Genomic DNA, 27,500 nt, shown 5'->3' on the forward strand with positions numbered 1-27,500 from the left:
CCATTTCCCCAGGTCACCATGAATGATCAAGCAGTCACAGAGGGTCAAGAGGTCACCATGTCTGTGCGAATAAGTGGGCAGCCCAAACCCATGCTTTATTGGTAGGTCCCTCGCCATCAATTTGCTATTTTGTCCTACCATCAATCTGTAAATAAATACAGACAGTTGATTAGATAAAACATTTAACAGCATTTTAAATGAACATGAGCATGAACAATACCGTGTTTTGTTCGGCATATTAGCCATGCATGAATGCTTCCTCTATTTCAGGCTCAGGGACAGAGTGACGGTGAAAACAGGCCCACGCCACCTCGTCCAGGAGAAAGAGGATGGAGCGTTTGAGATGACCATCAAGTCAGCGGTGCATTCAGACAGAGGAGTGTACACCTGTAAGATCATCAACGAGTATGGGACAAAGCAGTGTGAGAGCAGACTAGAGGTCAAAGGTAAACTTTTTTTTTTCTCTCTCTCTACTTATGCCAAATATCAAAATAAGAGTGTCCTTTAAATATACAAAAATATCATCATAAAAACACTGTTATAAAGGTTTGTGAAAAGTATCCTGTAGAATATTAGTATATTAGTCGGCTATCTAGTAATATTACTACAGCATATTGCTATTTTTTTTTCTTAACAGTACCCCTCATCCAACAATATCGTTGGATATTTCTTTCTTGGAATTATTGTAAATCAGTTTCAACTTGTTTCATTATTTTGTTAACCAGTAAGTCCATGTAGCGACATTACCATCTGACAAATAATCACAAAAACCTTTTGGTTGGTCCACAGTAAAATCACCTACCCAGAGTCAAGGGCTGGAATGCTATTATTTATGAGCATGAATTCACACAATATTTTTCCCTCAAGTTCTATAATATCATCCTTATTCTCCAGCGTCGCCTGCAGAGCCCGGCCTCTCGGTCCTCCGCCCGGTCAGGGACATCATCGCTAAGGCTGGCGAGACAGTTCTGTTTGAGTGCCACGTGATTGGTCCACAGGACACTGATGTGGATTGGCTGGCGGATGGGAAGCTGATCCAGCCAGCCCTGCTCAACTGCAAGATGCATTTTGACGGGAGGAGGTGCCGACTGCTGCTCAACTCGGTGCACGAGGACGACAGCGGGACATACACGTGCAAGCTGAGCACAGCCAAAGGTGAAGGTCACGCCACACTTGACCCTGGTTGCGTCTACGCGTTTCGCAACCCTAACCCTACACCTAACCCTAACCCTACACCTGACCCTCACCCTAAACCTAACCTTAACCCTAAACTCTATGGTGTTCGAAAAGTAATCTCGCACCCTGGTTCACCTAATTTCACCTTTCTTATCAAGGGTGGAGGCTTTCATTTTAAGACGGGACTGTTGAGAATAAACACTACATCTTTTAACGTCAACTGAATGTCACTCTTCAATAAATAGCAGTGGCAATCCTTCTCTCGCATTTTTTCGCATACCTACTGTAGGTTATGCAGTGTTATGCAGTGTGAAATGTAGATGAATCATCAATATGCAGTATCAAATTGTGTGTGCAAGTTGGTAGATGTCATATTTGGACAAGTAAACAGAATCTGTTGACTTTCCTACTGTTTGTACTGTATATGAATACCTGTGCCAGAAAGAAATGCACCTTATGAAAAAACGACATGGCTGTAGCCACACAATAATCAATCATTGCTTAATTTACCTCTTGTAACTTTGTTTTTTAACATCAACCTGCCTAAATGGAAACTAGCATCTGGGCTACAATCTGGCATATTTACATGTATTGTACATGTTCATCAATATGCACTGTACTGATTTAAATAAATTAAATTGAATTGAATTGAATTGAATAATTTTGTTGCAGAGGAGCTGATGTCAAGTGGCAGACTCAAAGTGGTCCCCTCGTTCGAGCCTCTCTTTACCAGGAAGCTGGACGTCTTGGAGGTGATCGAGGGGCGCAACGCCAGGTTCGACTGTAAGGTCAGCGGGACTCCGCCCCCTAGGGTCACCTGGAGCCACTTCGGTAGGAAACAACGTTCAACCTGCACGATGTTAATGACGGGGCTTTTGTCAGTTCTATTGAAGGTAGAATTTACATAATATACAAAAGACAAAAACAGTAAATGACAGGAGGATTTTTATAGAAATGCACGTATACTAGACTTATGTGCACAACACATTTGTAAAGAATCCCTCCACAGCTCTCACACACAGAGAACAATGTGAGTTTATGATAATGTAATTAATACATCTATGCAAATTAGAATCCCCTGACTACATACCAGTGACTTACCTCAAGAGACAAGTCACAGAAATGGAATTGATCTCAGGAGATCTCATGTGAAATGGAATTGATCTCACTAACATCGATAGTATTATTATATCAGGCAAGCAAAGCAGCTTGTGGTCCCAAGAGCCCCAGTGTTCCCAATATCCTGTGTTGTCTCTCCCCAGATCACCCGCTGGTGGAGAGGGATGACGTGCATGTGGTGCAGGAGGGTGGCCGTCACTCCTTGATCATCTCCCACGTCACCAACGAGGACGAGGGTTTCTACACGGTGGTGGCGCGCAACGCCCAAGGCGAGGCAGAGAGCTCTGCTGAGCTCTACGTGCAAGAACCTCGGCCCGCCATCTCCTCGCAAATGTACATCACGTTCACGTGTTGTTCACAACAAAACGCTTCACAGAAAGTACCCAAGGAAAAAGACATGTTACTGTACCTCCCTGCTCTAGTGCTTCTTGGTGTTAACTCTCCCTTCTCCCCACCTGTTTCTCCTCCCTCCATCTCCCATTTCCCTTTGCTTTCCTCCCTCATACATCCTGTATCATTCCCTCACTTCTCCCTCGCTCTCCCTCCCTCCCTCGGACCCTCTCCTCCCTTCTTCTCCTCCCTTCTCCTCTCTCGCTCCTCCCCTCTCCTCCCCCGCTCCTCCCTTCTCATCCCTTCTCCTCCCTTCTCCTCCCTCGCTCCTCCCCTCTCCTCCCTGGCTCCCCTCTCCTCCCCTCTTCCCCTCCCTTCTTCTCCTCCCTTCTCCTCCCCTCTCCTCCCCTCTCCTCCTCTTCTCCAGGGCCAAGCTGGAGAAGATGCCCTCCATCCCCGAGGAGCCCGAGGTGCCGGAGAACGAGGTGGAGCGCTTCACCATGCCGGACTTCATCAAGCCACTGTACGACCTGGACGTGATCGAGGGCAAGGAGGCGGTGCTCAAGTGCAAGGTGGCCGGCCTGCCGTACCCCACCATCGTCTGGTTCCACAACGGGAAGAAGATCAACAGCACAGACGACAGGAAGATGACCCAATGTGAGCAACGTTAAAAGTTGTGTTGTGATATTATCATTGAGTGTGATCAACTTTTATAAGCGGAAATGATCTTGCTGCCCTTGACCACAGTGAGAACTCATCCAGTAAGGGAAGGAAAACAGATCAGTTTGGCCCCAGGCTACTTATGTGTTTCCAAGAGAATTAATCTACTGCATTAATCTACCAAGTCAACTAAAAATACATTCTCTAAACAATCTCCAGGAAAAATTATCAATAATGCTATCAGAAAAAAACATGAATTTCACCTAACATGATAGCGTAGGATTAGATCAAGTAGACGAGTCTGAAGTACTACTAGCTGTACTTTCTGGAATGTTCCAGTGCATCTCCCACCTTTTACTTCACGAACCTCTGCTTGTCCTCCAGTCAGAGACATCCACAGCCTGGTCCTGCGCTCGGTCAGACACGCCCACGGAGGGGTGTACAAGAGCGTCATCTCCAACAAGATGGGCAAGGCAACCTGCTACGCTCATCTCTATGTCACAGGTGAGGGAACGTTCTACCACCTTTAGGAATAATTAGCAGGGGACACTTTAGGGTATTTGATTTCCTGGAATGTGGCCCATTCCTTCTAACCTGGAATTTAAGTCTTTGGAATATTCAGGAACACATTGTGCATACTGTAGCTTATTTAACCTGGTTAATTTGCTACTATAGAACGTGATAAATGAATAAACTGAAATCTTACTGTACCTCGAGCACCTTTAATATACATGTGAGACACTGCCATCTTGTCATTTCTATTTACCCGATACGTTGGTGTTTGGCTCTTTACAGATGTTCTTCCAGACCCCCCCGAAGGACCCCCAGTGGTACAGTCCATCACTGGTAAAACTATCACCCTGAAATGGAAGAAACCAAGAAGACTGGATCCCTCTATCGGTACGGCCATCTTTCGTCTTATATGTTGACACTGATATGGTAAATGGTCTTCAAGGTTTCATGAATGTTTATTCATCTTATGCACAAGATACAGGTACAGGTACCATGTACAGTACAATGCTCATGTTCCCAAATAAGTGAAGATTCATACATGTACAGTATCACTGCAGCTGGACACTTTACAGAGACACAACCACAAACATTCACATGACAGAAAATATGATTTATATGAGAGTGGTCAACCATTGAGATAGGTGCTAGGTGGACTACGAGTGGGATTAATTGAGGTCAGACAACAACGTCACCATGCAGAACCAGCCTTAGCTGATGTGTTTTCCAAGGCCTCAGCCAGACAGCACACAGCCACGATTCAACAGATTCCAATTGAAACGTTTGCAATTCATCAGACTCGATCGAATGATCTTCTTGTTTTTAACAGACATTGAAGCTAGAGCTGCTTCCCTCCGATACGGAGTTCAGAGCCGTGGCTCTAGACATTTGTTCCTCAACTTGTCACTGTTTTGGATCTTAATTGTATTATTGTTGTAAATTGCTTATGTTTTGTTGATGTTTGTGTTTGCTTGTGAGCTTGTCGGCATTGGAAATGAGGGAAATCTCAATTGCCCCACGAGTTTAAATAAAGGTTTGAATTGAATTGAATTGAATTGAATTGAATTGAATTGAATTGAATTGAATTGAATTGAATTGAATTGAATTGAATTGAATTGAATTGAATTGAAATGAATTGAATTGAATTGAATTGAATTGAATTGAATTGAATTGAATTGAATTGAATTGAATTGCAGATCCCAACACTTTGATGTACGCCGTCCAGCAGCAAGCGCTGGGCTCCATCCAGTGGACGATCATCGCCTCCAGCCTGAAGGAGACCACATACACAGTCGCCACGCTCTCCAAAGGGGTCCGCTACGCCTTCCGAATCCTGTCCATCACCACCAAGGCCTTCAGCAAACCCTCTCCTGTCACTGACCCAGTGCAGCTTCTGGATAGAGGTACCATGTGATACCATACCATATACTCTATTGTCCCCTTAGGGAAATTTGTCTTGGACTCAATACTGCGCATTTATATATAGATCGCCTCCATAAAGAAACAGAAAACACATATCCCATGTTGCACATAATACATATATTGCACATAACCCATATTGCACGTACCCAGTGAAAAAAAGACCTTGACCCATTGCACAACCCCCACAACCTCACTTAACACCATTCAAATATGAATATCCATCCATATGTAATAATATATGGAGCAACAGATTCAGAGCTGCAGTGGTATTATTGAAAACCTGTTTGCCCTTATATGAAACATGGTATTCATAATGAGCTGGGAGAAATTACAAATATATTAACGTAATATGTTCATGTAACACATTTTAAGTTGAGCTATGCTCCTTTATTACCTTCTTCCGAATGCTGTTCCAAGCCAACAATGAGAAAATACTTGGGTGGGCTGCAGTTAAAATCGATGGAATAATAAACGAAAAATCTTTGTGGTATAATAATGTTATATTTTCCCAAGGTCCATATCTCCAGGAGGCCCCGGTGATCATTGACAAGCCAGACATTGTCTACGTGATGGAGAACCAGTCAGTCACCATCACTATCACCCTCAACCACGTCAATGCAACAGTCATCTGGAAAAAGCAAGTCACAACCTGCAGTCCAATTATTTTAGGACTTGGGAAAATGCATGCATCTCTAACCAACTTAATGACGGATTAATGTCAGATGACTTGTAGATTTTAACATATTGACATATGTTATAGTCTCAGACTAGTTTTGAGCTATATCTGGAAAACCTTCAAATGACTCTGAGACAAAAGCTGCCTTGTTTTCCAGTGCCCATATAACTGACATGATGTCCCATGCATTTAGGAGGGGGATGGTCCTAGCCAGCAGACCTGGTCTATATGAGATGAGCATGCCTGACGATGACCAGCACACGCTGAAGATCCTGAGGGTCAAGAGTGCGGATGTGGGCCAGCTGACGTGTGTGGCCTCCAACAGGTTCGGCAGCGAGACCTGCCAGTTCAATGTGGAGATGGCAGGTGGGTCTTTCAGATGTCCTCTCATAGGCCTGGGATGGGCAGGGATTGACAATTGACATAAAACTGAATTTGAAAGTGATATTTACTTCTGAATTTGACAATTTTATATTGAAATTGACTAATATGGTCACAGCCATTGAGTGGTTTATCAATTCCATTAAATTCTTAATCTCTACTATTATGAGTTAATTATGGAGAAGTTCAAATTCACCTGGCTTCCCCTATTTCATCTACCGTTTCATAGCTCCTGTATTGTTCTGTGTTTTTGTACTGTAAATGAACTGGAAATTTGGATACAGCCAGCCAAGCTGCATCTAAATTAGATGATACAGTAATTTATTCAATTCAATTATTATTCCAGATGCGTGTTGTTTTGGCAGGAATTTAAAACTCATGCTCAAAACTCTGTTATTGAGGAGTGTAAATGATTTTTTAATAGGCTGGATCTGCTTTCACTGATGTATTGTTGTGTACAGTATGTCTTTGCTCTCACTGTATGTTTTGCATCATGTTCTCCAATGTTTTATTGATTGACTGGCATATTCTTGACCAGGCCAGCCCTTGCACAAGAGACTCAATGGGTGTTTCCTGGTAAAATAAAGGCTATAAATAGGAGGAGAATCAAGCCTTTTCTCTCATGTCCTCTCTACAGCACCACCAACGTTTGAGAGCATCATGGAGGACCTGGATGTGCGCGTAGGGGAGACGCCCCGCTTCGCTGTGGTCGTGGAGGGCAAGCCTGTCCCTGACATCTTGTGGTTTAAGGTTCAATACAGACTTTTGTGTGCGTGTTTGTGTGTGTGTGTGTGCGTGTCTGTGACTGTGTGTGTGTGTGTGTGTTTGTGAGTGTGTGTTTGTGTGTGTATGTATGTGTAAAAATCTTGACTATTGATCAAAATAGTCTATAGTCTAGTCAAAATAGACTATTGAAAAATGACTACTTTGACTAAGTTTTGTTGTTCTGTCATTTCCAGGATGACACACTACTGTCAGAGAGCAGTCACTTCACCTTCGTGTACGACGACAACGAGTGTTCTCTGGTGGTTCTGAACACGCGTGAGGACGACTCCGGCGTGTACACCTGCACGGCTAAGAACCTGTCCGGATCCGTGTCCTGCAAGGCGGAGCTCACTGTGCAACCAGGTGATCCTACAGGGCACTCTAAATTTGTCCTCTGTAAATATTATTACCTAATTATACAGTCAGAATGATGTGCAGTCTGACGGTCACACTGTGAAATGTTTTCTCTATCAATATTGTGTGATCCTCACTTGCATGTGCACATGATCCAGTTCAAAAGGACAAGGAGGATTCCATGGAGGATGAGGAGACCATTCTGAGGAAGAGACGAAGGCTGACAGACTACTATGACATCCACAAGGAAATCGGGAGGTGAGTCTACTGTTAGGAGAGCCAAGGCAAACACAAATTCCAGTTCATTTTAAAGACAATTTCCTTCAAGCAGGCAAGCTAAAATTAATTGTCTATTTAGCAGTTTCATTGACATAACAAGTTTCACAGAAGTTACTCTAACCAACTGAGGCACACACTGTCTGTATTTCGGAATTTACCTATTTTAAACATGCCACTGAACTGAAAACCAATCCGACTTGAATAGATCTACTTTTGATTGAAATGTGACTGCCACCAGAGGTTTGGTCCTGATGTCTGCCAAGGTCATTTTTCTTTTTTTACAGATTATGAAAGTGTAAATTGTAAGCATTCAGATGATGTGCCATGCATTGAAATTTGTAAATATTTGAGGAAGATATGCTTCTGTGAATGTTGGTAACCTGAAATCACTAAGCAGAGAAAAAGGGTTTCAAAGATTCAGAGCTGTTCACACTTCTCACAACCAGGTAATGGGAGGGAACAGTAACTGGTTAACCTCGCCCCAAACCACTCCCCCACAGGACTAGCTGTCATTATCTCTCAGTGGTAGTCTGATGGGCTTTTCAATGACAATAATGTGGCTGGTACTAAAAAGTAATACATTACATTGACTAAGGGTAGCGCTCATAATTCCAGTCTACATGGTTATATATGCACATTGCACAATGCCCATGTATTATTCTATGAATAGTTCCAAAATGACAAACCATGATTCTACCGACAGGCCATTACTCCAGCAACCCTTTTTTTTTTACTGGCTGCTCTGTCTGAAACTTTAGAGCCCCCGTAGCTGGAAAGATGAATGTCAGTAAAACATCCTCTGTCTTTGTGCTCCAGAGGGGCTTTCTCCTATGTGAAACGAGTGACCCAGAAGGTGGGGAAGATGGAGTACGCCGCCAAGTTCATCTCAGCCAGAGCGAAGAGGAAAGCCTCGGCCCTGAGGGAGATGAAACTCCTGTCTCGCCTGGACCACGAGAGAATCCTCTACTTCCACGACGCCTTCGAGAAGAAGAACGCCGTCATCATCATCACAGAGATGTATCCTTGTCTGGTTTCACACTTAAATAATGGCAGGTGCCTTTAAAGTTGATCATCTTGAAGAGAAAAGAGAATGATATTTGAGACTAATGACTCAACTACACTACAAGCGTTGTATTGAGTCGCCATCAGCATTGTGTTAAAGTGACCTGTGACCTTCTACACAGATCGTGTTTTGAAAGCGGAGTATGAATGTTTATCCATAATATTTAAACAAGTGTCTCTGTAATTCATTTTCTGATAGTTAAGGGCTTTTTTAAGCATGTATTTTGTTACATGCTGCACACATCACCATATAAGTCACCATTAACAAAGCTAAACGAAGTGTAATTGCTGTAATTATTTTTCTGGTTGGTTAATTGATTGATTTGTCATGCACTCGAGGTGCCTAGCCTGCATGAGCTTACAGTATAAGACATGGTACATACATTATGTATTATTATGTACAATAAAATGAAATAAAAATAATAATAATAATAATAAACAAATTATCTCCCATGTTTTACAAATAACATTTCCTACAAAAAATAGTTTTCTGAAGCATAGTTCAATTCTTTCATAGTCATCTAACCACAAGAAATGATTAGAGATAGAAGTCATTCAACTAAAAAGTGCATCTCTCATTTCATCATACGGTAGAATATAAAATAGTAAAGCCTAGGGCTTTGTTTAAATAGTAGTTGAGTTACAGAGGTGTGTGTGGGCCTGGTAACGGTTCTTGTTTGAGCCGGCATCACCATGGGCATGCTGCGCTTTGGGGTGGACACCATCTTTTTCAGGGAGCACAAAATTCCTGGCAGTGCCCCTGCTAGTAGGATGCATAATAACAATACCTGAAACCCCTTTTTGTACTGAATTAAATATTCAGATTGAAAAAGAAAGTAATATCTCCTTAATCAATATGTGAAGTTGCAATGAGGAGCTACTGGAGAGGTTTACCAAGAAATCTACAGTGATGGAGTCTGATGTAAGTTTAGTCACTTTGTTTAGAGTTACCCCCTCCAGCTGTCTATATTGATTCTGCAAACGTGATCACAATAACATGACATTAACATTACAGTAACATTTCCATGTGTGTGGTGTGCTTACAGATCCGCTCCTGCATGAGACAGCTGCTGGAGGGAATGGATTATCTTCACCATCAAAATATCATACATTTGGACATCAAGGTATGTTTCATTGAGTTAAAGCTGTATTACAGCCTGGCTTTTTAAAATTCTATATTTATTTTACTATTTACATCATGTCCAATTTGAATACCGACAGGATCCAGATTATGGCCCCTAGATTTTGAAGTACAAATTATTATTTTGTTTCATTATGATTCATGATTATTTAGGATGTAATTTGATTGATCTCTCCTCACAGCCTGACAACATTCTCATGGCCGATCCCCATGGCGATCAGATCAGAATCTGTGATTTCGGCAATGCAATGGAGATCACACCTGATGATGCTCAGTACTGCAAATATGGCACGCCAGAATTTGTGGCCCCAGAAATTGTCAATCAGACTCCTGTGTCCAAGGCAACTGACATCTGGTAAGAAATCTGGAGCCTATGCAAAAATTGAGAAAAAAAGTTTTATATCTTATTCTTATATAAGATTTATATCTCAAATATATCTAATTTCCACTTCAAATCCTCAACTTTTATCCCTAGGCCGATTGGAGTCATTGCATATCTGTGGTAAGTGAATAGAAGTATTTGCCATTTTGTGTATGCATGCTTCAGAAGCGATTTGTATTTGTGTTCTGCATTTGTATGCTACTATTCTTGAGGTTTCAGTTTAACAGTAAGTGAAATGGAAATAAATCAGTGTGTCTGTATTTCAGCCTGACGGGAGTGTCTCCATTTGCTGGTGAAAACGATCGCAGCTCTGTACTCAACATCAGAAACTACAACGTGGCATTTGAGGAGAGCATGTTTGCTGACCTCTGTCGAGAAGCCAAGGGATTCATCATCAAACTGCTGGTGGCAGACAGGCTGTGAGTGGAACAACACACTTCATCATTATAACACTGCTATAAATGTTACTGCAATACATGACTTACACACAATACATGACTTACACACAATGGTTTATTACTACACCTACAGGAGACCTGATACTCAAGAATGTCTTCGCCATCCCTGGTTCAAGGTACTGTAAGACATTTCATGAGCCTATTGACTGTTGATTGACATTCTTACTAGACTTGTGATGTCTCACTACAATATTCAGGTATTGAGCAATTCTGAAATAGACATTACAGCTAATCCCATTTGTCCATTATGTTATACAGACACTGACAAAGGGGAAAGCCATAAGCACAGAGGCCCTCAAGAAGTTTGTATCCCGTAGAAAGTGGCAGGTGAGGTATCTGACAAGTTCTGTTTCAACATTTCTTTATTCTTACAGCTGACATGCATCTCTTGATCCTCTTTCATTTATGCTTTTTGTTTTTTTTAGTTTTTTTGTTGTCTTCTTCTAATGTTTACATTTTCTTTTGATTATCTTTTGCAGCGCTCTCTCATTAGCTATAAATCGAAAATGGTCATGAGGTCGATTCCCGAGTTGCTAAATGACTCCACCAGCCATATCTCCATCGCAGTACCCAGACACCTAAAGGAAGGTTCCCCACCACCGTCATCATCCTCTGATTCCGATGAAGACATCGATGAGCTGCCATTCATCCCGATGCCAAACACTATGGAATTTTCAGGATCTAGAATGTCCCTAAATGAAATCCAGGGAGATGAGGAGGGGACAGGCCGGCCAAACGGGACTGCCAATAAGTCAGGCTCAGTAGCTCACGGTCAGGAGGTGATGGAGTGTGAACCCACAGGAAAGGAGAACGAGGGCGAAGAATCCACAGGTAGGAGCCGGCAAAGGAAGAGGTCTACACAAGAGAATGAGAAAGGCTCCTCCGATGAAGAGCCTCCTGCGGAGTTGCCTCAGCGGCCCGAGCCGTCGAGGAGGCCTTTGCGTAGGGGATCGAGCATGGACTCCGACAAACCTGAAGGGGCAGCCAGCAAGAGAGGACAGCTGCGTAGAGGCGGTTCTGCCGACAGCGCACTGCTACTCCACATCAAACCTGAGGAGGGCGCCGGTGAGGGAACGCCCGAGGACGGCAGGAGAGTCCTCACAAAGGCAGTGTCCATGGAGCTGCCGAGGAGGAGTGCCAGTCCGGGAGCTGCCAACATGAGTCAGGAGGACTATGCTCTTAAACTGGAGATGATGAGGCAGAGGCTGCTCCGAGGTGGCTCTGTGGACAAGAAGATGAGCGGACTGCGGGGCCCACTTTTGGAGACGTTGGGTATGGGTGACGAAAAACGTGCATCGTCCCTGGAGCGCCACTCGCGTGCACCCCGTCTGGGTGTCCCCCCACTAACTAGGGCAGCCTCCAGCGACTCCCCCAGAGACGATATACCCAAGATTAAAGTGCTCCGTAAGAGTGCATCCTTCAGTCAGGGTGACACAGAGCCTATGCCCCTGCACAGACGCTCCGGAGCCCCCTTAGAGATCCCTTTGGCGCAGATTGAAGAGCGAAGGCTCCAGGAGGCCATATCGATGTCGGCCCTCACTGAGCAAATCAAACTGGAGTCCCGGCCAGTCACTCCCAGGGATCCTTCCCCAAAACCGCCCACCCCACCGTCTGCGGGTCAGGAGAGTCCAACCAAGATGGAGTGTGAAGACTCACCAATGGACAAGGAAATCAAAGCCGAAGAGTCTCTCAGTGAAAAACAAGATGGTGTGACCACAGATAGTAATGCAGATGAAAGATCGAGTATGAGTGGTTTCTCTGAGAAGGACATGAGCATGTCAGAGGAACCAATGATTGAACCAGAGTGCGTGCCCCAGAGGGAGCCTACCCCTCCAACGGCCCAAAGGTTTATGTTAGAGGAAAAAATGGAGGAACAGGAAGAAGAGGAAGTTGTGAAGAAGACTGAGGAGCGAACTCAGACTGTTGCTGAAACAAAAGCTATAGAAGTAGAAGTGGAGGAAGAGGTTAAAGAGGAAGTGAGGACACCAGTTAAATCTGAGATGGTCATTACTACCAGTTCTGTCATGGTCACACCTCCACAAGTATATTCAAGTAGTCCAGGAAAGGTTGTGTCAACATATGTGACGCCCTCCCCCCCTGCTCGAGTCATGCTCCCAGATGGTAGAACTTCTGCATATGCCAGTATAATGCAGACCATCATGGTCCCCTCACTCCAGACTCTCAATAACCCTCCTTTGGGTCCTTCCACACCTGTAGTTGACCCAGCCCTTGGTTCATCACCGGCATACATGCCCACACGGTTGCCTTCACCTGAACCCATCTCTCCTGACATTCCTGGCCCTTCGAAACCAGTAATCCTGCCAACAACTGAACATGCTGCAGTGTACTCTAGGGTGGCATCCCCCGACCAGCTATCCAAAGAACCAAGTCCGACCAAGACTCTCCCTCTTCACACACCCAGTCAAGAGCTCCCACTAGGGGGCAGCTTGAAGGACCTTGCCTCTGAGGAGGTATTTGAGGCCCGCTTCAAGAAGCGTGAGTCTTCCCTGACCCGAGGCCTCAAACTTCTGTCCTGGTCAAAGAATGAGGATAAAACTATTACATCTTCAGGTTCTGCGGAGTTGGGTGAGGAGGTGTACCGACATGGGCCCATTGGCGCACCCTTGGAGATTGCCCCCAGAAGGCTGGAAGAGAAGTCCAAGTCGGTCCAAGACCTCCGTGAGGCTCAGAAGGACCAAGGGTTCATGAGGCGGCTCTCCATGCGCCTGAAGAGGGCCCCATCAACAGAGCGCAAGGAAGAGAAGCCCAAAGAGGAAGAACCGGTCGGCCCAATGCGCAGGCTTTCCTGGGCTCTTGGCCGAAGAGGTTCCCTGGAAAAGAAAGATGTAGAGATGACGAGAATGGACGGAGAACACGATGCGCCGTCAGAAGAGGTGAAGGACTCAAAGAAGCTCAGCGAGTCACCTGTTCTAGCCATGCGCAGGAAGATCGAATCAACGGTGGCCGGGATCTCCATGAAGATTCGCAGCGTCTCTGAGGAGAGAAGGGTGGATGACAAAGAGGGCAAGTCGGAAAGCAAAAGACCTCCCATACTCTCCATGCTGCGCAGATCAACTTCAGAGAATCGTGGTTTAAAGAGTACGGCCATCCCTCAGAACCAATTGGCTTCTCAATCAGGACCTGCTGACTCCTCTGAGACTTTGGGGTCCATGTCCAGTGTCAAATTAGAAACAGCATCCAAAGGTATTATTATTTTTCTCTTTTGCCTCGCCTACTGTAGAAATAATATTGGCTGTTCTACCATGAAAATACTCCATTTGTGTTAATGATTAATCAAGTAAACAATACATGTATACTGAGCAAATAAGACCAAACCAGACTGGGTTCATCACAACACACTGCTATTCATAGTATTTGGACTTTTTTTCCTCCCATGTGAGTTTTATGTGGGAGTGAGAATCTTTGTTATCACATAGGCATACTTAAATGTAGGTGGGAAGCAAGGACCTGTTCCACATTTGTTCTAACCTAACGTTTTTTCTTCATTACCATTTCTGTTGATTTCAGTTTCAGTTATATTTCTTCCCTCCCACAGGCGCAGAGGCTGAACGTAGATCTCGTTGGGATCGATGGGGTCTGACCAGAGGTAGGAGGGACAAGACAGTATCACAGCCTGACATCCCCACGGCCATCGCCAGAGAAAATGGCTCCCTGGGCTCCCGCCAGTACTCCAGACTGGCCGCTGGTAGGCAATGCATGATTGGTGAAGCAATGAGTTTTTCCTGCCCATGTGACCGTACCTGGGAGAGCTGTTATTGGTCGTAGAGATCCTTTTTTTTTTTTACGAGCCATGTCATGTAGTCAGAATGTCATTGTTACTTACAGTATGTAGTTACAGCAGCTACAAAATACTTTGCCACAAGGGCACTACCGGCAGTGCTGAAAATACATTAATTTATTTAAAACACAAAACTTAACATAAGTTACGGTTAAAAGTTACATAACCGAACAAAGTCTTTCAATTCAGTGCCTTCGTTCCTCTGTCTTGTTGGCTTCAGGCTGTCCAAGTCTGCTACAGACATTTCTCTCTCTACCTGTAGACTTCCCTCCTGTGTTCCATATCAAGCTGAGGGACCATGTCCTCCTGGAGGGAGACCCCATCACCCTCAGCTGCCTCCCAGCCGGCAGCCCCCACCCAAAGATCCACTGGACAAAAGGTCTGTCCTCTTAAGTAGTCTTCACAACCAAACTGATCTCCTTGTTTAGAGGCTTCTACTGTATGGTAATGTGACTTTGCTGGTTTAATATGGATCAATAATGAAAAATGTGTATTCGAATGCGACAAAAATCTCTAAGTGGGCTATTTTGTTTTGGAGCCAAATGCTACTGTAGCATCAGCAGTATTACAAAAATGTGAATAGGCTACTGTGTGCTGGCATTTATGACGATGTAAAAGAGTCAAATCAGCTGTCATTGTCGTGTTTTCTCATTATTGATCATTTGGCTTTATGATACCTAGAACAATCAAGGAAATCAAGAGTTAGAGTTAACTTTTTTTTTCCATACAGCTTACAGGCAAATGGCAACACAGACCATTTGACATGTTTAAGCTTGTCACGATGATGCAAACATGTCTTTAATGATGTTTCCCATTAAAGATCTGTTACAACGTTTGTCCTCAGACAAGAAGCCGTTGGAGATCGATGCCAGGATGAACATGATCTCCTGCCCTGACGGCAGGCAGCTGCTGATGATCATGAAGACCACCAAGAAGGACGCAGGGCTTTACGAGTGTGTGGCCACCAACCCTTTGGCCGCTGTCTCCAGCTCCTGCACCCTGTCCCTCGCCCGTAAGTTACAGGCTGTGTGTGTACGTGTGTGTGTGTGTGCGTGTGTGTGTCACACACCTTGAATGGCTGTTATTCCTACAAACGAAACGTCATGACAGAATAGTGGACTTGATAGTAAAGGACATATCTCATTTTCCAACCTCAGTGAGAATGTACAAACATTCCTGTGTCAATCCCACCATGTTTAATCTCTGCAGTAAGCCGGACACTTTTACACATTTGTCTGCTAATACACCAGATGTTGTTGTTGTTGTTGTGGTCAGTGACGTATCCAGAGAGGTGTTTGTCATGGAGGTAGCCTGCACATTTGACCCTAGCCTAGAGGAAGCCTTCATGACCAAGGTCATTAAGTACCAACCTCTCCCAAATACCATCTCAGAGCTAGGGTACAGATGCAGACTCCTTGTGTTCATATTTAGCATTCTAGGATATACACATAAATTGGTCATCAGAGGGCCCCAACAACTGGGATCGCCCAAAAAGAGGGCTAAAAGCCTTGTATTGTAAGTCCTGCTCTGTCATAGGCAGCCGCCATATATGGTGGAGACGCTGCTACTTGTACCCTTGAAAGATGTGTGAAAAAGAAAGTTATGCCGCTGGTCCATGCATTGAGACTGCATATTTAATATTTGTGTCACTGTATGTAATTTTCCCTATATGGACATTAATAAATGTGTGCGCGCGTGCGTGCGTGCGTGCATGCGTGCGTAAGAGTGTGTGTGTATGTGCGCGTGCCTGTGTGTGTGACCATTGGGACCATGAATGTGGGGGAGTGCTTGAGTGTATGATTCACCATTCTTCAGGAAGGTTATTTGTGGTTTCTGATTACTTCTTCCCAGATTACAAATCAGTATTGAACAGCATTGTATTGTTCTACTAATGGTTCTGATTCCTGTTCTCAGGTCTGCCTAACCGTCCTGGAACCCCGGAGGTCCCCCAGAGGTATAAGAACACAGCTCTGGTCCTCTGGAGACCCTCAGACACCATGGCCCCCTGCACATACTCCCTGGAGAGGAAGGCAGAGGGTGAGTCCACGACTACTGCATCTGTGACCACAAACCAGCGTTTATAGCCCATTCATCTCTACTCTCTGTGTGAACTTGTAGAATCACCGCAGCCATTTAACTCATTACTGCCATCTTGTTGTCACTGTGGATATTGTCTTTCTCCCTGTGCTCATGAAGTGTTGTCCAGCATCGTCCATCTGATTCAAAACTGACTAAATGTATTGTATATATTAATGTAATGTCTGTAATGTAATAATGTAATATGTAATAATGTCATGTATATCTATATATTCTCCCCAGGTGAGGGAAACTGGCTGATAGTGGCCACAGGAGTGGCTGACTGCTACTACAACGTGGTGGATCTACCAGCGCGTGGCTCGTTCAGGTTCAGGGTGGCGTGTGTTAACAAAGCAGGCCAAGGCCCCTATAGCAACCTGTCAGAGAAAGTGTGTCTGGATGTCCCTCAGGGTGCCTCAGGTATGCACAGTACTGTAGACCGCACTGCTACCAGAGCGAAACGGTCAAATAGATGTGGTTTAGAGTGAACTATGACCTTTATTGCTCATCAACTGTTGTTGATTAGAAGAAGGCACTTACTCCTTAGTCCTGCCTTGTGCTGTGTTATGTGTGCTGTGTGTAAGAGTTTCTGTTCTTAAATGCATTTACAGTGTATTCTCTGGAGACTGTTAAAAAGTTAGGTTACAGAATATTCTACAAAGTTGATGACATTCCCACTACTTTCAGTGATGGATCACGAGTGTGTGAAGTACAATAGATCAACAGAGCTACTGAAGGTGTCAAAGCTGAATATGTTGGAGAACCTTTAAATTAAGAGTTCTGGTGCACATTTGAATGTCCTCTTTGGGGCTCTTAATATTCCACGTAAAACATAGTTGTTTTGATTAAGTATAATTAAATATAAAATACCCTCATTCTCCTTCAACAGAATCACCAAACTCCAGCGGAGCGGTTGTGGTGACAACGGCCCCCTCCCCTCCTGTGATGATGTCATCAATGACAGTGCCCCCCATTAAGCCCGCACCTGGTAAAGGGGCGGGGCCATCAACAGCACCCTCCATCCAACCTCCTGCTTCCCCCTCTCCAGTGCCCCCGCCCCCTCCCCCTGTATCAGTGGCCAAGGTTCCTCCCTCCATTCCCGCAAAACAGGTCTCTATCGCTACTCCACCCCCAGTGCCAACTAGCCCCCCCTCTGGACCTCTCCCTGCTAGTACGGCCCCATCCCATCGGGCAGTCGGTGAGACCCAGGCCCCTCCCCCAGCGCAAGTTGCCACGGCCAAAGCCAAGACCACCCTCAACATAAACGTCGGAAAATCCACGCCGTCATCGGCTGTGACTCAGCCGGCCCCCCCGACCAAACCCGCTCCCCCCGCCATCCTCCCCAAACCCAAAAGCCCCATCAATATTGTCCCTCCCATGACTAAAACTCCTCCCACCTCCCAACCACCTCCCGTAGCCCCACCCCCCACCATCGGCAAGCCCATCTCCTCCGTGCCCATGTACGCGCCGGTCGCCTCGTCACGCGCCACCCCGCCCTCCCCCGCTGCGTCCGCCTCCCCCTCCCCGGCCCCCGCCCTCTCCCCACCTGTGGTGCTGGTGTCCAGCCTGACCCCTGTGGTGGAAGGCAGGGCCACGCCCTCTCGGCTGACCCCGTCTGGGAGATCCACCCCCTCGGGGCGTTCGACGCCGTCGGGACGGATGACGCCCTCAGGGAAGCCAGGCGAGGGCTCGCTGCGCCAGGGCGTGCCCCAGAAGCCCTACACCTTCATGGATGAGAAAGCCAGGTACACAACTGAACACACAATGCATCTATGTGTAGTCAAGGCAAGTCAAGTTACCTTTATTTCTATAGCACATTTATAACAGCTGTGACTTAACCAAAGTTCTTCACAGGTAAAAACATAGAGCAAAAAATACACATACAGAATATAAGTAGTACAAAAGTGCAAATACGCATACTGTACAAGGGCTCAGATACAAAATAAAAGTGCAGCAAATTACAAAATAAAGTAAAAAGAGACTGAAATAGCAACTGTTGGATTACCAGGAGGCAGGCTGAACTCTTTTCGAAGGCCAGGAAGAAAAGATGGGTCTTTACATGTAAATGTGTAAACTGTACATTGCATACTGTGCATATTGCATAGATGAAAGACCAATAAGTCACTTCATATCTTTATCTGCACCTAAATGGTATATCTTTACGCTCCATTGCACCTTTCCCTAGTATAATCAAGTCTTTCTCACTGTTCGTCTCGTTGTTCAGGGGTCGTTTCGGCGTGATCCGAGAGTGCCGCGAGAACGCCACCGGCAACCTGTTCATGGCCAAGATCGTGCCCTACGAGGCGGAGAGCAAGCAGACGGTGCTCCAGGAGTACGACATCCTCAAGTCGCTCCACCACGAGAAGATCATGGCGCTGCACGAGGCCTACGTCACCCCGCGCTACCTGGTGCTCATCTCAGAGTGCTGCAGTGGGAAGGAGTTGCTCTACAGCCTCATAGACAGGTCAGACACTTTTATTATACCCTTTCAACTAATGGTAAATGGTAAATCACCATTGTTCTTGTACCTTTTTAGGGGCCAGGCATAGCTGCCGGAACCCTATTGTATTTGCCTATATTATTATTTTTATTATTATTAATATTATTATTATTACTATTATTATTATTATTCTCCATCTTCCACTGAAGTCTGACTTCCCGTGGACAAAAGATCACCAAACTTTGCACATAGCTCCAGTACTATACCCAAAGTCCTCAACCTGCATTGTAGGTCAATAAACCTGAAGGTGGCGCTACAGCAACAGTCTAAAGTTTAAAACTTTAAAAAATCATAACAAATCAGCCATAGGTGCTATCACTGTAAAACCACCACGTAAATGTAGTCCCCAGTGAGACAACTTTCATACGCTCTCACCTTGCAGGAATTTTTAAGTCCATCACTCAGATGCTTTCATAAACTGTAAAACAGTTTCATAAAAACTGTCAAATCTCCTCCCACATTTTTTGTTCAATTGACACCGGAATTGATATACTGTATCTTCAGACTGTCCTTACCAAACGATCCTCACAGATTTTTGAAATATGCAAAATTGAGCCCACAGCGCATCAAAACGTTTTACTGTTAACAGTTCTGTATACAGTTCCCACGAATTCTCGCCAAATCAATCCTCATAAATCTCGTCTGATCATCCTCATAAAAAGTGACAACATTGGCAACATATCCAAGATGTAGTGTGATTTTTTTTAGAATTTTATGTCAAAAAATGATTTTGAGTTGTGAGTTGTTGCTAATTAGCTCAGTGAGATAGAGGATGTTGCTTGGTGTCAGAGGTTACAAGTTAAATCCTCAACTGATGCAAAATGAACATTGGAATGTCAACTTTCTTGACTGAAATTGCCTGGCCCCGCCTCATCGCTGCGTAGCAGCTTTAATTGTGTGTTGTTTTCCCTCTTGTCCCAGATTCCGTTACTCAGAGGATGACGTGGTGGCCTACATTGTCCAGATCCTACAGGGCTTGGACTACCTCCATAACCGACGCATTCTGCACCTGGACATCAAGGCAGAGAACATCATCGTCACCTACATGAACGTTGTGAAGATCATCGACTTTGGCAGCGCGCAGAGCTTCAACCCCCTCTTCCTCAAGCAGTTCAGTCCCCCTGTTGGAACGTTAGAGTACATGTGTAAGTGGTGTCAATTACCTCAATAAGAAAGGCTGGTTTAATGTCTGGCTTTTACAATATTGTACCCACACATATAGTCATGTTCCTAGCATGTTGTTTTCTCAATTTCTAATACTACTATATTAGGAACTCATGTATTCAAAATAGGAAGTGAATGAAAGTAGATTTGATTTTGATGTGATCTACTTTTCGGCATGCTGTGGATTTCCCGGACATCCCTGCTGCCTACCTGACACAGCTCCTGAGATGCTGAAAGGGGATGTGGTCGGCCCACCTGCCGACATCTGGAGTGTGGGAGTACTGACGTTCATCATGTAAGTACAGTACGAGTCAGAGTTTGACTCGGTTTGGGAACATACAGTACAGCTCATACTAGGAATAGGCACTGACTTTCACATCGATTGACATATTCATGTTTCCAGGCTGAGTGGGAGGCTTCCCTTCATGGACACCGATCCTCAAGAGACTGAGGCGAGGATCCAGGCCGCGAAGTTCGACCTCAGTAAACTCTACCAGAACGTGTCCCAGAGTGCCTCTCTGTTCCTCAAGAAGATCTTATGTAGCTATCCTTGGTAAGAGTGCCTTGAGTTTCGGGGAGCTTCTCCAGTCCAGTGTTCAAAATATGACGAGGGCACTGCAGAACTTACACATGTTCCGCTTAAGAGTATTCTATTCAACATGAATGTACAAAGCTGACGCAGTACCTTTGTCTCAAGTTGGGCCCTCTAACCCTTACCCTAACCCATGGGTTCCCAAACTCCATCATCCCCTCTGAAAACAGTGACACACCCGCGCCCCCCCAACCCCCCAAATTTGTCCATAAAAAAAAGACCTTTAAAATCACATTTCATTCATAAAAACCATAGAAAATTCTAAAATAAAAACATGTTTTTCCTTATTTTTTTTCTAACCATCCCTCCGCGCCTCCCCTGAATTTCTTTGGGGCCCCCCAGGGGAGGCCCGCCTCACAGTTTGGGAATGCCTGCCCTAACCCATCCCCATCTCTCCTCCAGGGCCCGTCCGTCCATCAAGGACTGCTTCAACAACTCCTGGCTCCAGGACGCGTACCTGATGCGCCTGCGTCGGCAGACCCTCACCTTCACCACCACCCGTCTCAAGGAGTTCCTGGCCGAACAGCAGCAGGTGCGCGCTCAGGCGGCCACCAAGCACAAGGTCCTGCTACGCTCCTACCAGAGCTCACCACAGTCCCCCACCAGCCCCACCGGCCCCACCATGCCAAGCTTGACCGTCACACCCGTCACCCAGTGAGAGTGGCCTCAAAGGCATGAAGGGCTGCACACGAAAAGGAGGGAAGACTTGGGGCCAAGAGGTAGGGACAAGGTCCCTCGAACCTTGTGGGTTGAGGTTTAAGGCTTGACCTTTCAGGCCCAATCGAACACAAAATCACACAATGCAGGTCTAGATCAGAATGACTTGTACGTACCTACAGTGACCTCTCTTGCTCCCCAGGGGTCCCTTCCAAGGCAGTAGGGGCCTAGCAATGAGGTGATCATGCAACTGTTTTGTAGTTTCTTATTGGATCTTGAGATGATGCACGATTCTTAACGACACACCTGTGCTGTCTTTTTGATATTTTCATCCTCACATGCTGTGCAGTGTCATCAGAGCTTCTTCGATTTGGGTTAGGAGATTACTGTCCACAACTCAGAGATAGAGAACTCTGTAAGCTTCTGTTGGTATATTTTCTCCAAACATCTTTTCCCAAGTATAAAGACTTTAAATGTCAGCACATCGCATTGGCACCAGTCACATTTGTAGAGCAAAATGCTGTTTATCTTCTCTGCTAGTTTTTATGAAGGACACATACAGCTGCTACCTGTTTTATGTATCAGGACAGTTTCTGAGACTGATTTTATCAGGAGCACATTGGTTTTTCTTTCTAACAATGCCATAGTTATTGACAAAAATATATTCTGTAAAGAATATACACAAACAGAATGGGATTGTCAGTAACACCTTAACAGATGGTTTAGACATGATCAGCAACAGCTACCAGGACAGCTAACAATTGATCAAAGCAAAATACTGTATACTGATTGAGTAGTGCCATATAGATCAATTATTGTATATTCATTTTTATTAACAATCAACTTTGAAATGTCAGAGTATTTGCTCTGAGTTTCCATTATCCCCTATGGACAACACAAAAGATGTCTATGAGCTTATCAAGACTGAGCTTATCAAGACTAATGATACCTTGTACTAAAGGTAATTTGGAGTCAAAAAGTAGACCGTTTAAGGGTTAGTGCCCTTCAGCTCAGATAAACCTTTTGACAAATCCTTAGTTTAAGGTCAGTTAATTCTAAACAGATTTTAAAGTGAGTTCAAACTACACGATTTTCAGAATTTTTTGACTGGTTGTTGTTTGCAAATTACTATATGGTTACAGAATGAAAACTAGCATATTGCTATGGCCCACTTTTCAGTTAGGATACTTAAAAAAGGATATATCTTTGTTTTTAGGTTTTAGTAGTTATTGTACCTATTCAGAACATACCGTATGTATTAAAGTATGAGTCAAATCCATACAGATAAGAAAATGTGAAGTTGTGAAAGTTATATATTTTGCCAGGGGTATGGGATATCATAGAATTTAAGTTGATGTTTGTAGTTCTGTTCTATTCTCAAGCTTCTTCAGTTAATTTAAACTCCGAATGATTAAGGATATATAGTTATATAAGTTACATGTGATCAAATAAAATACATTATATATGCCTAATCATCATGGGCCAAATTGAAATTCAACCACAATTTTTTTGTATGATATGACAATATATATTTTGGGGCTTACGAGGGTTCTACAAAATGTTTATTTACATATATATCAACATATTAACCCTCAGATATGTTCCTTTCTGTATAGCATGGTTTTAGATCAGTAAAGAGGCATACCTGTATCAGTTCAAATATGGTTTTAAAAGTGTGTTTGGAGAAGGTTTTGAATTTTGTACCTAAATTAAATATTCTGAATATGTTGTAGTGCCCGAAAAACAAACATTTGCTAATTAAATACACACTTCAGTTTGGGGGAGGGGATTTAAGTAACTGGATTGCTTTTGTGTGTTTGTTTATTTATTGATTGAGTGGTCATGTTTGGTGCAACTTACAGTATACTTTATTTTTGTTTTGTGAATCTCTGGATCTGGCATGGAATAGGCATGACAGCTGACATGGCTTTAAATAATAAAGGAAATTCAACTTTGTTTCACTTGCAGAGTGTTTCATTATGTGCTTTTGTTTTTCATGCTTTTAAATTGTCTGCACTTCATATACTGAAATCATATACTGACAGTCATTCAGAATTTGAGTTAAAAATATACTAGATCTTTTTTTTTTATATAATTTATAATTAATTTTAACCAAATATTCTAACTGATGCAAACACTGTACTGTAGCTTGCATAGCACAATTAAGCTTTAATAAACCAAATTTTATTAATATTTCATTTCATTATTTCAACATTATTACAACATTATTTCTAAAATGCATTCCCTTACACACACACACACACACACATATATATATATATATATATATATATATATATATATACATCTGTGCAAAGCCCATTGTGTGTATCATGAAAAATAAATAAGAAAATGAAAACCCAATTGATGTCTGTAAAACGATAAATTAGATTAATATATATATATACATACACACCTTTATTTAGCCAGGGGAGCCTATTGAGTCCAAGGTCTCTTTTACAATGGTGCCCTGGCTGCACAACATCATAACCAATATAAAACAGTATAAAAACAATACAAACACTATAAAACCACATTAGATGAGACGAGTCAATGTTTCCATGAGCTCACACTGTATACTCCCGGTCAGCTGGGGCAAACCACATACCGAGACCCACCTGTGTGTCTGTACCTTCACTAGGGACCACTCACGTTTCAACCTCCTCACCCTGGAACTCAGTACAGCCATTAACTAGCCTATTAGCTACTTAAGGCATTCTCAAGGGTATTTGATAAGAAGGCTATATAAGGACTGACTGATAGCTCTGTGGTGCTCATCCTTTACCAGCCTGGCCACGCCGTGCCCGTCCCTGAAACGAAGGTCCAAAGAAGGACAACCGCGGTACTGGAATGTGCACTGCCTCCTCCATCTTGGTTTCTTGAGGGACATTGGAGGCCCCTGCGGACCCTTGGCTATAAAGCTAGACGCTACCCTTCGCAGGCTGACTCCGGAGTGAACACACACTTCAAAGAACATCTCCAGGGTGAGTAATATCTGATCAGTTTTAGAAATAACATTGTAATAATGTTATCTTGGCTTATGAAAGCTTCTTGTGCTCGGTTAAGCAAGCTTCAGCACAGTACATTTGCGTCCGTTTGAAGATTTGGTTCACTGGGGTCAAATGCTCGACGGTTTCATTGATGATTCAGATCAACGATATTCTGAAGTAGTTGTTCAGCACAATCCCACTTCATAATTTATTCCCAGATGTCCAAGGCCAAGGCTGCCCCTCCTCCAGGGTGCACTCTGGACATCAAGGATCCGCAAATCCAGGAGGCAGCAATCCGCATCCAGGCTTCCTATCGAGGTCACAGGTACTCAAGCACAGATTCCCTCTTTGTTGACACTCCAGCGAAATACTATTATCTGGTGGAATAGTCTTGATCGCTGGGTTTTAAATAATATATACACCTTTTAATATCCCATGTAGGCTATGTATGTATGTGTGTGTGTGAGAAAACCTTGAACATTATCTACAGTATTCCATTTGTATGGGATAACATGGCTACTAGTGTAGACAAAGGAACCGTCATAGAAAACAATGTTCAAAGACAGTTAGCCAGTCTGCTTTCTAAAGAGATAAAGTGACTTCCTATATCGCACACATCCAGCGCTATTCAGACATCCAATCACGCGTTTTCCTATATCACACACATCCAGCGCTATTCAGACATCCAATCACATGTGTTTTTATTTACCGTCCAGATCGCGCAAGGAACTACGGGAGAAAGGCCCCCCGAAGATCCTGCAGGAGCTGAGAGACGTAGTTCTGGTGGAGGGCAGCGCTGCCAAGCTGGAGTGTCGGGTCAGCGCTTTCCCAGATCCGTTCATCGTCTGGTCCAAGGACGGCAAGGAGCTGAAGGACGGATCGCAGTACCGCTACGTGTTTGAGGACCCGGATTTCGTGGCGCTGGTGGTAAGGGACGGAGTCCTGGCAGATCTGGGAAAATATACCGTCACCATCAAGAACCCCTTTGGACAGACGTCTGGATCTGCGTGCATTCTAGTGGAGGGTGTGTACAAAACTCTTTTGTTTTGCTAAAATCTGGTGGGGAAAAAAGGTACCAGTTGTGTATTTTTTCCATGGGTATCATTAAGGAGAGAAAAGGGGGAGTGATCAAGGGGCCCTATGGGACCCAGAAAACCTGCCACAAGGGGTCCTGTGGAATACCTTTTGCATGGAGCCCAAAATCCCTGACAACGCCCCTATTGGATTTAACAGCTAATCCCTTATTCAAGATAGGCATATGATAGGATGTTGCACCTCAGCTGAATAATTCAGCAAATAATTCTACATAATTCTGGAGACATAATGAGATGTTGCTTTGTGTTCCCCCAGTCCCTGCTAAGGTCTCTAAAGGGCCAGACAATGTGAAGAAGAAGAGAGGGACGACAGTGGTGCTCCAGGCAGAGATAAGTGGTAAGCCGCCCCCGGACGTCGGCTGGCTCAAAGATGACGAGGACATTGACGAAGATGAACGGTAGGCTTCTGTCTAGTTAGAGATAAAAACAAGTCATTGGTAATACTCAATCTTTTTTGCATGCTTGAGGTAGAAAACATCCCTGTTTACCTTTGTAAATGTTAATATGTTAAATCAAATTGTACCATTCTCTTCCAGAGTATTCTATGATGTTGGGGACACCAGCACAATCCTGACCATTAAAAATGCACAGCTATCAGATGCTGGCAAGTATGAGGTATTTGTGGAGAACAAACTCGGCACGGACCAGTCCTTTGCACGTGTGGACATCCTCTGATTCTGAGTCTACCCACTCTGGGACGTCACGTCATCATCACATATCTCTCCACAATCAGAATTGTGCTGTGTTCAAAGATGTACATAACTTAAACTGGTCCCAATAAAATATAAAGGACATTGTGCGCTGTGTTGTGGCATTTCTATGAGTGATTTTGAAGAACTGCAGTGCAAACAGTGTATGGTAATAACTGAATATTAATTATTTATCATTAAAGTCATAATTCACAGTTCAGCATCACTCACTCCCAGCTGTGTTACTGTAACTACAGTAACACACTACAGTAACTACACTACTGTAACTACAGTAACACACCTTTGAGAATGAGTGTGTTGTCAACTTGTTGTCATTGTAAAATCAAGCAGTTATGCAAACAGCAGATTATGACTGACTGCTCCCGAAAACTTTTTTTTTTGTATTTTAAGAGAACTACCCATCTCAGTAGTCTGTCCGAGGGATCAACCTGCAGCTGGGTGAAGGTGAAAGCCAGTTAAGAGTCAATTAAAATAAAATAAAAATCTCGTTCACATTCTATTTATTATCAGTAACTTGCTTTCTTTTCAAGTCACCAATGAGTGTAGCGGTAGCCTACTGCGAAGACTTTCCCCGTGCTACCTCCACGCTTCCTTAGTCGGTCTCAAGGCCCCCCTTAGGATCTGTCGAGAACAAACTTTGCAATTCGTTTTTCAAACCTTCCTCTTATATAATGAGAGATGAGGGTTATGTTTGCAAACTAGACGCGCCAGCTTACCTCTCTTTAATGGTATTTGTCAGTATATGCCAATATGCAACAAAAAAAAACATTTGTGAATGCTCTATTTACATTATTTTGGTTCAAGAACTACTTAGTGTTATACACGATAATGCAAAATCAAGAGATTATTTTATTATTGACGGATGTTGAACTTGATAAGTTAAAATATGAAATTAGCTTGCTAAAGCACGAACTTCATTGTCGCTTTAAGATTCCGGGCACCCTTGAAACCGTCAAGTTCCATGTTTGTAGCGTGCAATTGAAGTTTTTTTTTTTTTTTACACTCAAATCCATGTTGAAACAATTCTACTTTAAACTGCATTTTTGTTCTTAAACGTTTTATTTTCATCCTCCGATGTTGACAACAGGTTGAGTTTCGGAATAAGCTGGCTACTTTTGTGCTACTTTTATCGACGCACAGTATGCGCGCTTGTAACGACAGGGAGTGGCAAAATATAAGTAATATTTGCCATATTTAAAGCTC

General features: G+C 43.8%; 2 protein-coding genes across 2 annotated transcripts in view; both read left to right on the forward strand.

Annotated features, from left to right (window-relative positions):
• Positions 1-23,459, forward strand: part of spegb (striated muscle enriched protein kinase b) — a gene marked incomplete at its 5' end in the record, with an annotated part of 39,818 nt that extends 16,359 nt beyond the window's left edge. The window contains 34 exons of the mRNA XM_084451508.1: positions 13-101; positions 271-446; positions 895-1,155; positions 1,849-2,007; positions 2,439-2,628; positions 3,053-3,282; positions 3,670-3,789; positions 4,081-4,185; positions 4,992-5,198; positions 5,731-5,854; positions 6,087-6,259; positions 6,912-7,024; positions 7,234-7,402; positions 7,552-7,651; positions 8,489-8,689; positions 9,599-9,656; positions 9,781-9,858; positions 10,058-10,230; positions 10,351-10,377; positions 10,524-10,676; positions 10,789-10,831; positions 10,974-11,042; positions 11,195-13,919; positions 14,272-14,421; positions 14,777-14,893; positions 15,359-15,526; positions 16,429-16,551; positions 16,834-17,010; positions 17,480-18,335; positions 18,815-19,054; positions 20,012-20,235; positions 20,474-20,549; positions 20,658-20,807; positions 21,249-23,459. Of these exons, the coding sequence (XP_084307634.1) occupies positions 13-101; positions 271-446; positions 895-1,155; positions 1,849-2,007; positions 2,439-2,628; positions 3,053-3,282; positions 3,670-3,789; positions 4,081-4,185; positions 4,992-5,198; positions 5,731-5,854; positions 6,087-6,259; positions 6,912-7,024; positions 7,234-7,402; positions 7,552-7,651; positions 8,489-8,689; positions 9,599-9,656; positions 9,781-9,858; positions 10,058-10,230; positions 10,351-10,377; positions 10,524-10,676; positions 10,789-10,831; positions 10,974-11,042; positions 11,195-13,919; positions 14,272-14,421; positions 14,777-14,893; positions 15,359-15,526; positions 16,429-16,551; positions 16,834-17,010; positions 17,480-18,335; positions 18,815-19,054; positions 20,012-20,235; positions 20,474-20,549; positions 20,658-20,807; positions 21,249-21,504 (8,280 nt within the window). The 3' untranslated portion in view covers positions 21,505-23,459. The remainder of the gene's footprint in view (positions 1-12; positions 102-270; positions 447-894; positions 1,156-1,848; positions 2,008-2,438; positions 2,629-3,052; positions 3,283-3,669; positions 3,790-4,080; positions 4,186-4,991; positions 5,199-5,730; positions 5,855-6,086; positions 6,260-6,911; positions 7,025-7,233; positions 7,403-7,551; positions 7,652-8,488; positions 8,690-9,598; positions 9,657-9,780; positions 9,859-10,057; positions 10,231-10,350; positions 10,378-10,523; positions 10,677-10,788; positions 10,832-10,973; positions 11,043-11,194; positions 13,920-14,271; positions 14,422-14,776; positions 14,894-15,358; positions 15,527-16,428; positions 16,552-16,833; positions 17,011-17,479; positions 18,336-18,814; positions 19,055-20,011; positions 20,236-20,473; positions 20,550-20,657; positions 20,808-21,248) is intronic.
• Positions 23,460-24,711: 1,252 nt separating this feature from the next.
• LOC311320510 (SPEG neighbor protein-like) lies at positions 24,712-26,262 on the forward strand (the record flags this gene model as incomplete). Its single annotated transcript, XM_084452272.1, has 4 exons — positions 24,712-24,818; positions 25,210-25,517; positions 25,844-25,985; positions 26,124-26,262. 4 exons carry the CDS (start codon positions 24,712-24,714, stop codon positions 26,260-26,262), a joined length of 696 nt encoding a protein of 231 aa, XP_084308398.1.
• Between the last annotated feature and the right edge of the window lie 1,238 nt (positions 26,263-27,500).

Source organism: Borostomias antarcticus (genome assembly GCF_949987555.1).
Source record: "Borostomias antarcticus genome assembly, chromosome: 17".
Taxonomy (NCBI): Eukaryota; Metazoa; Chordata; class Actinopteri; order Stomiiformes; family Stomiidae; genus Borostomias; species Borostomias antarcticus.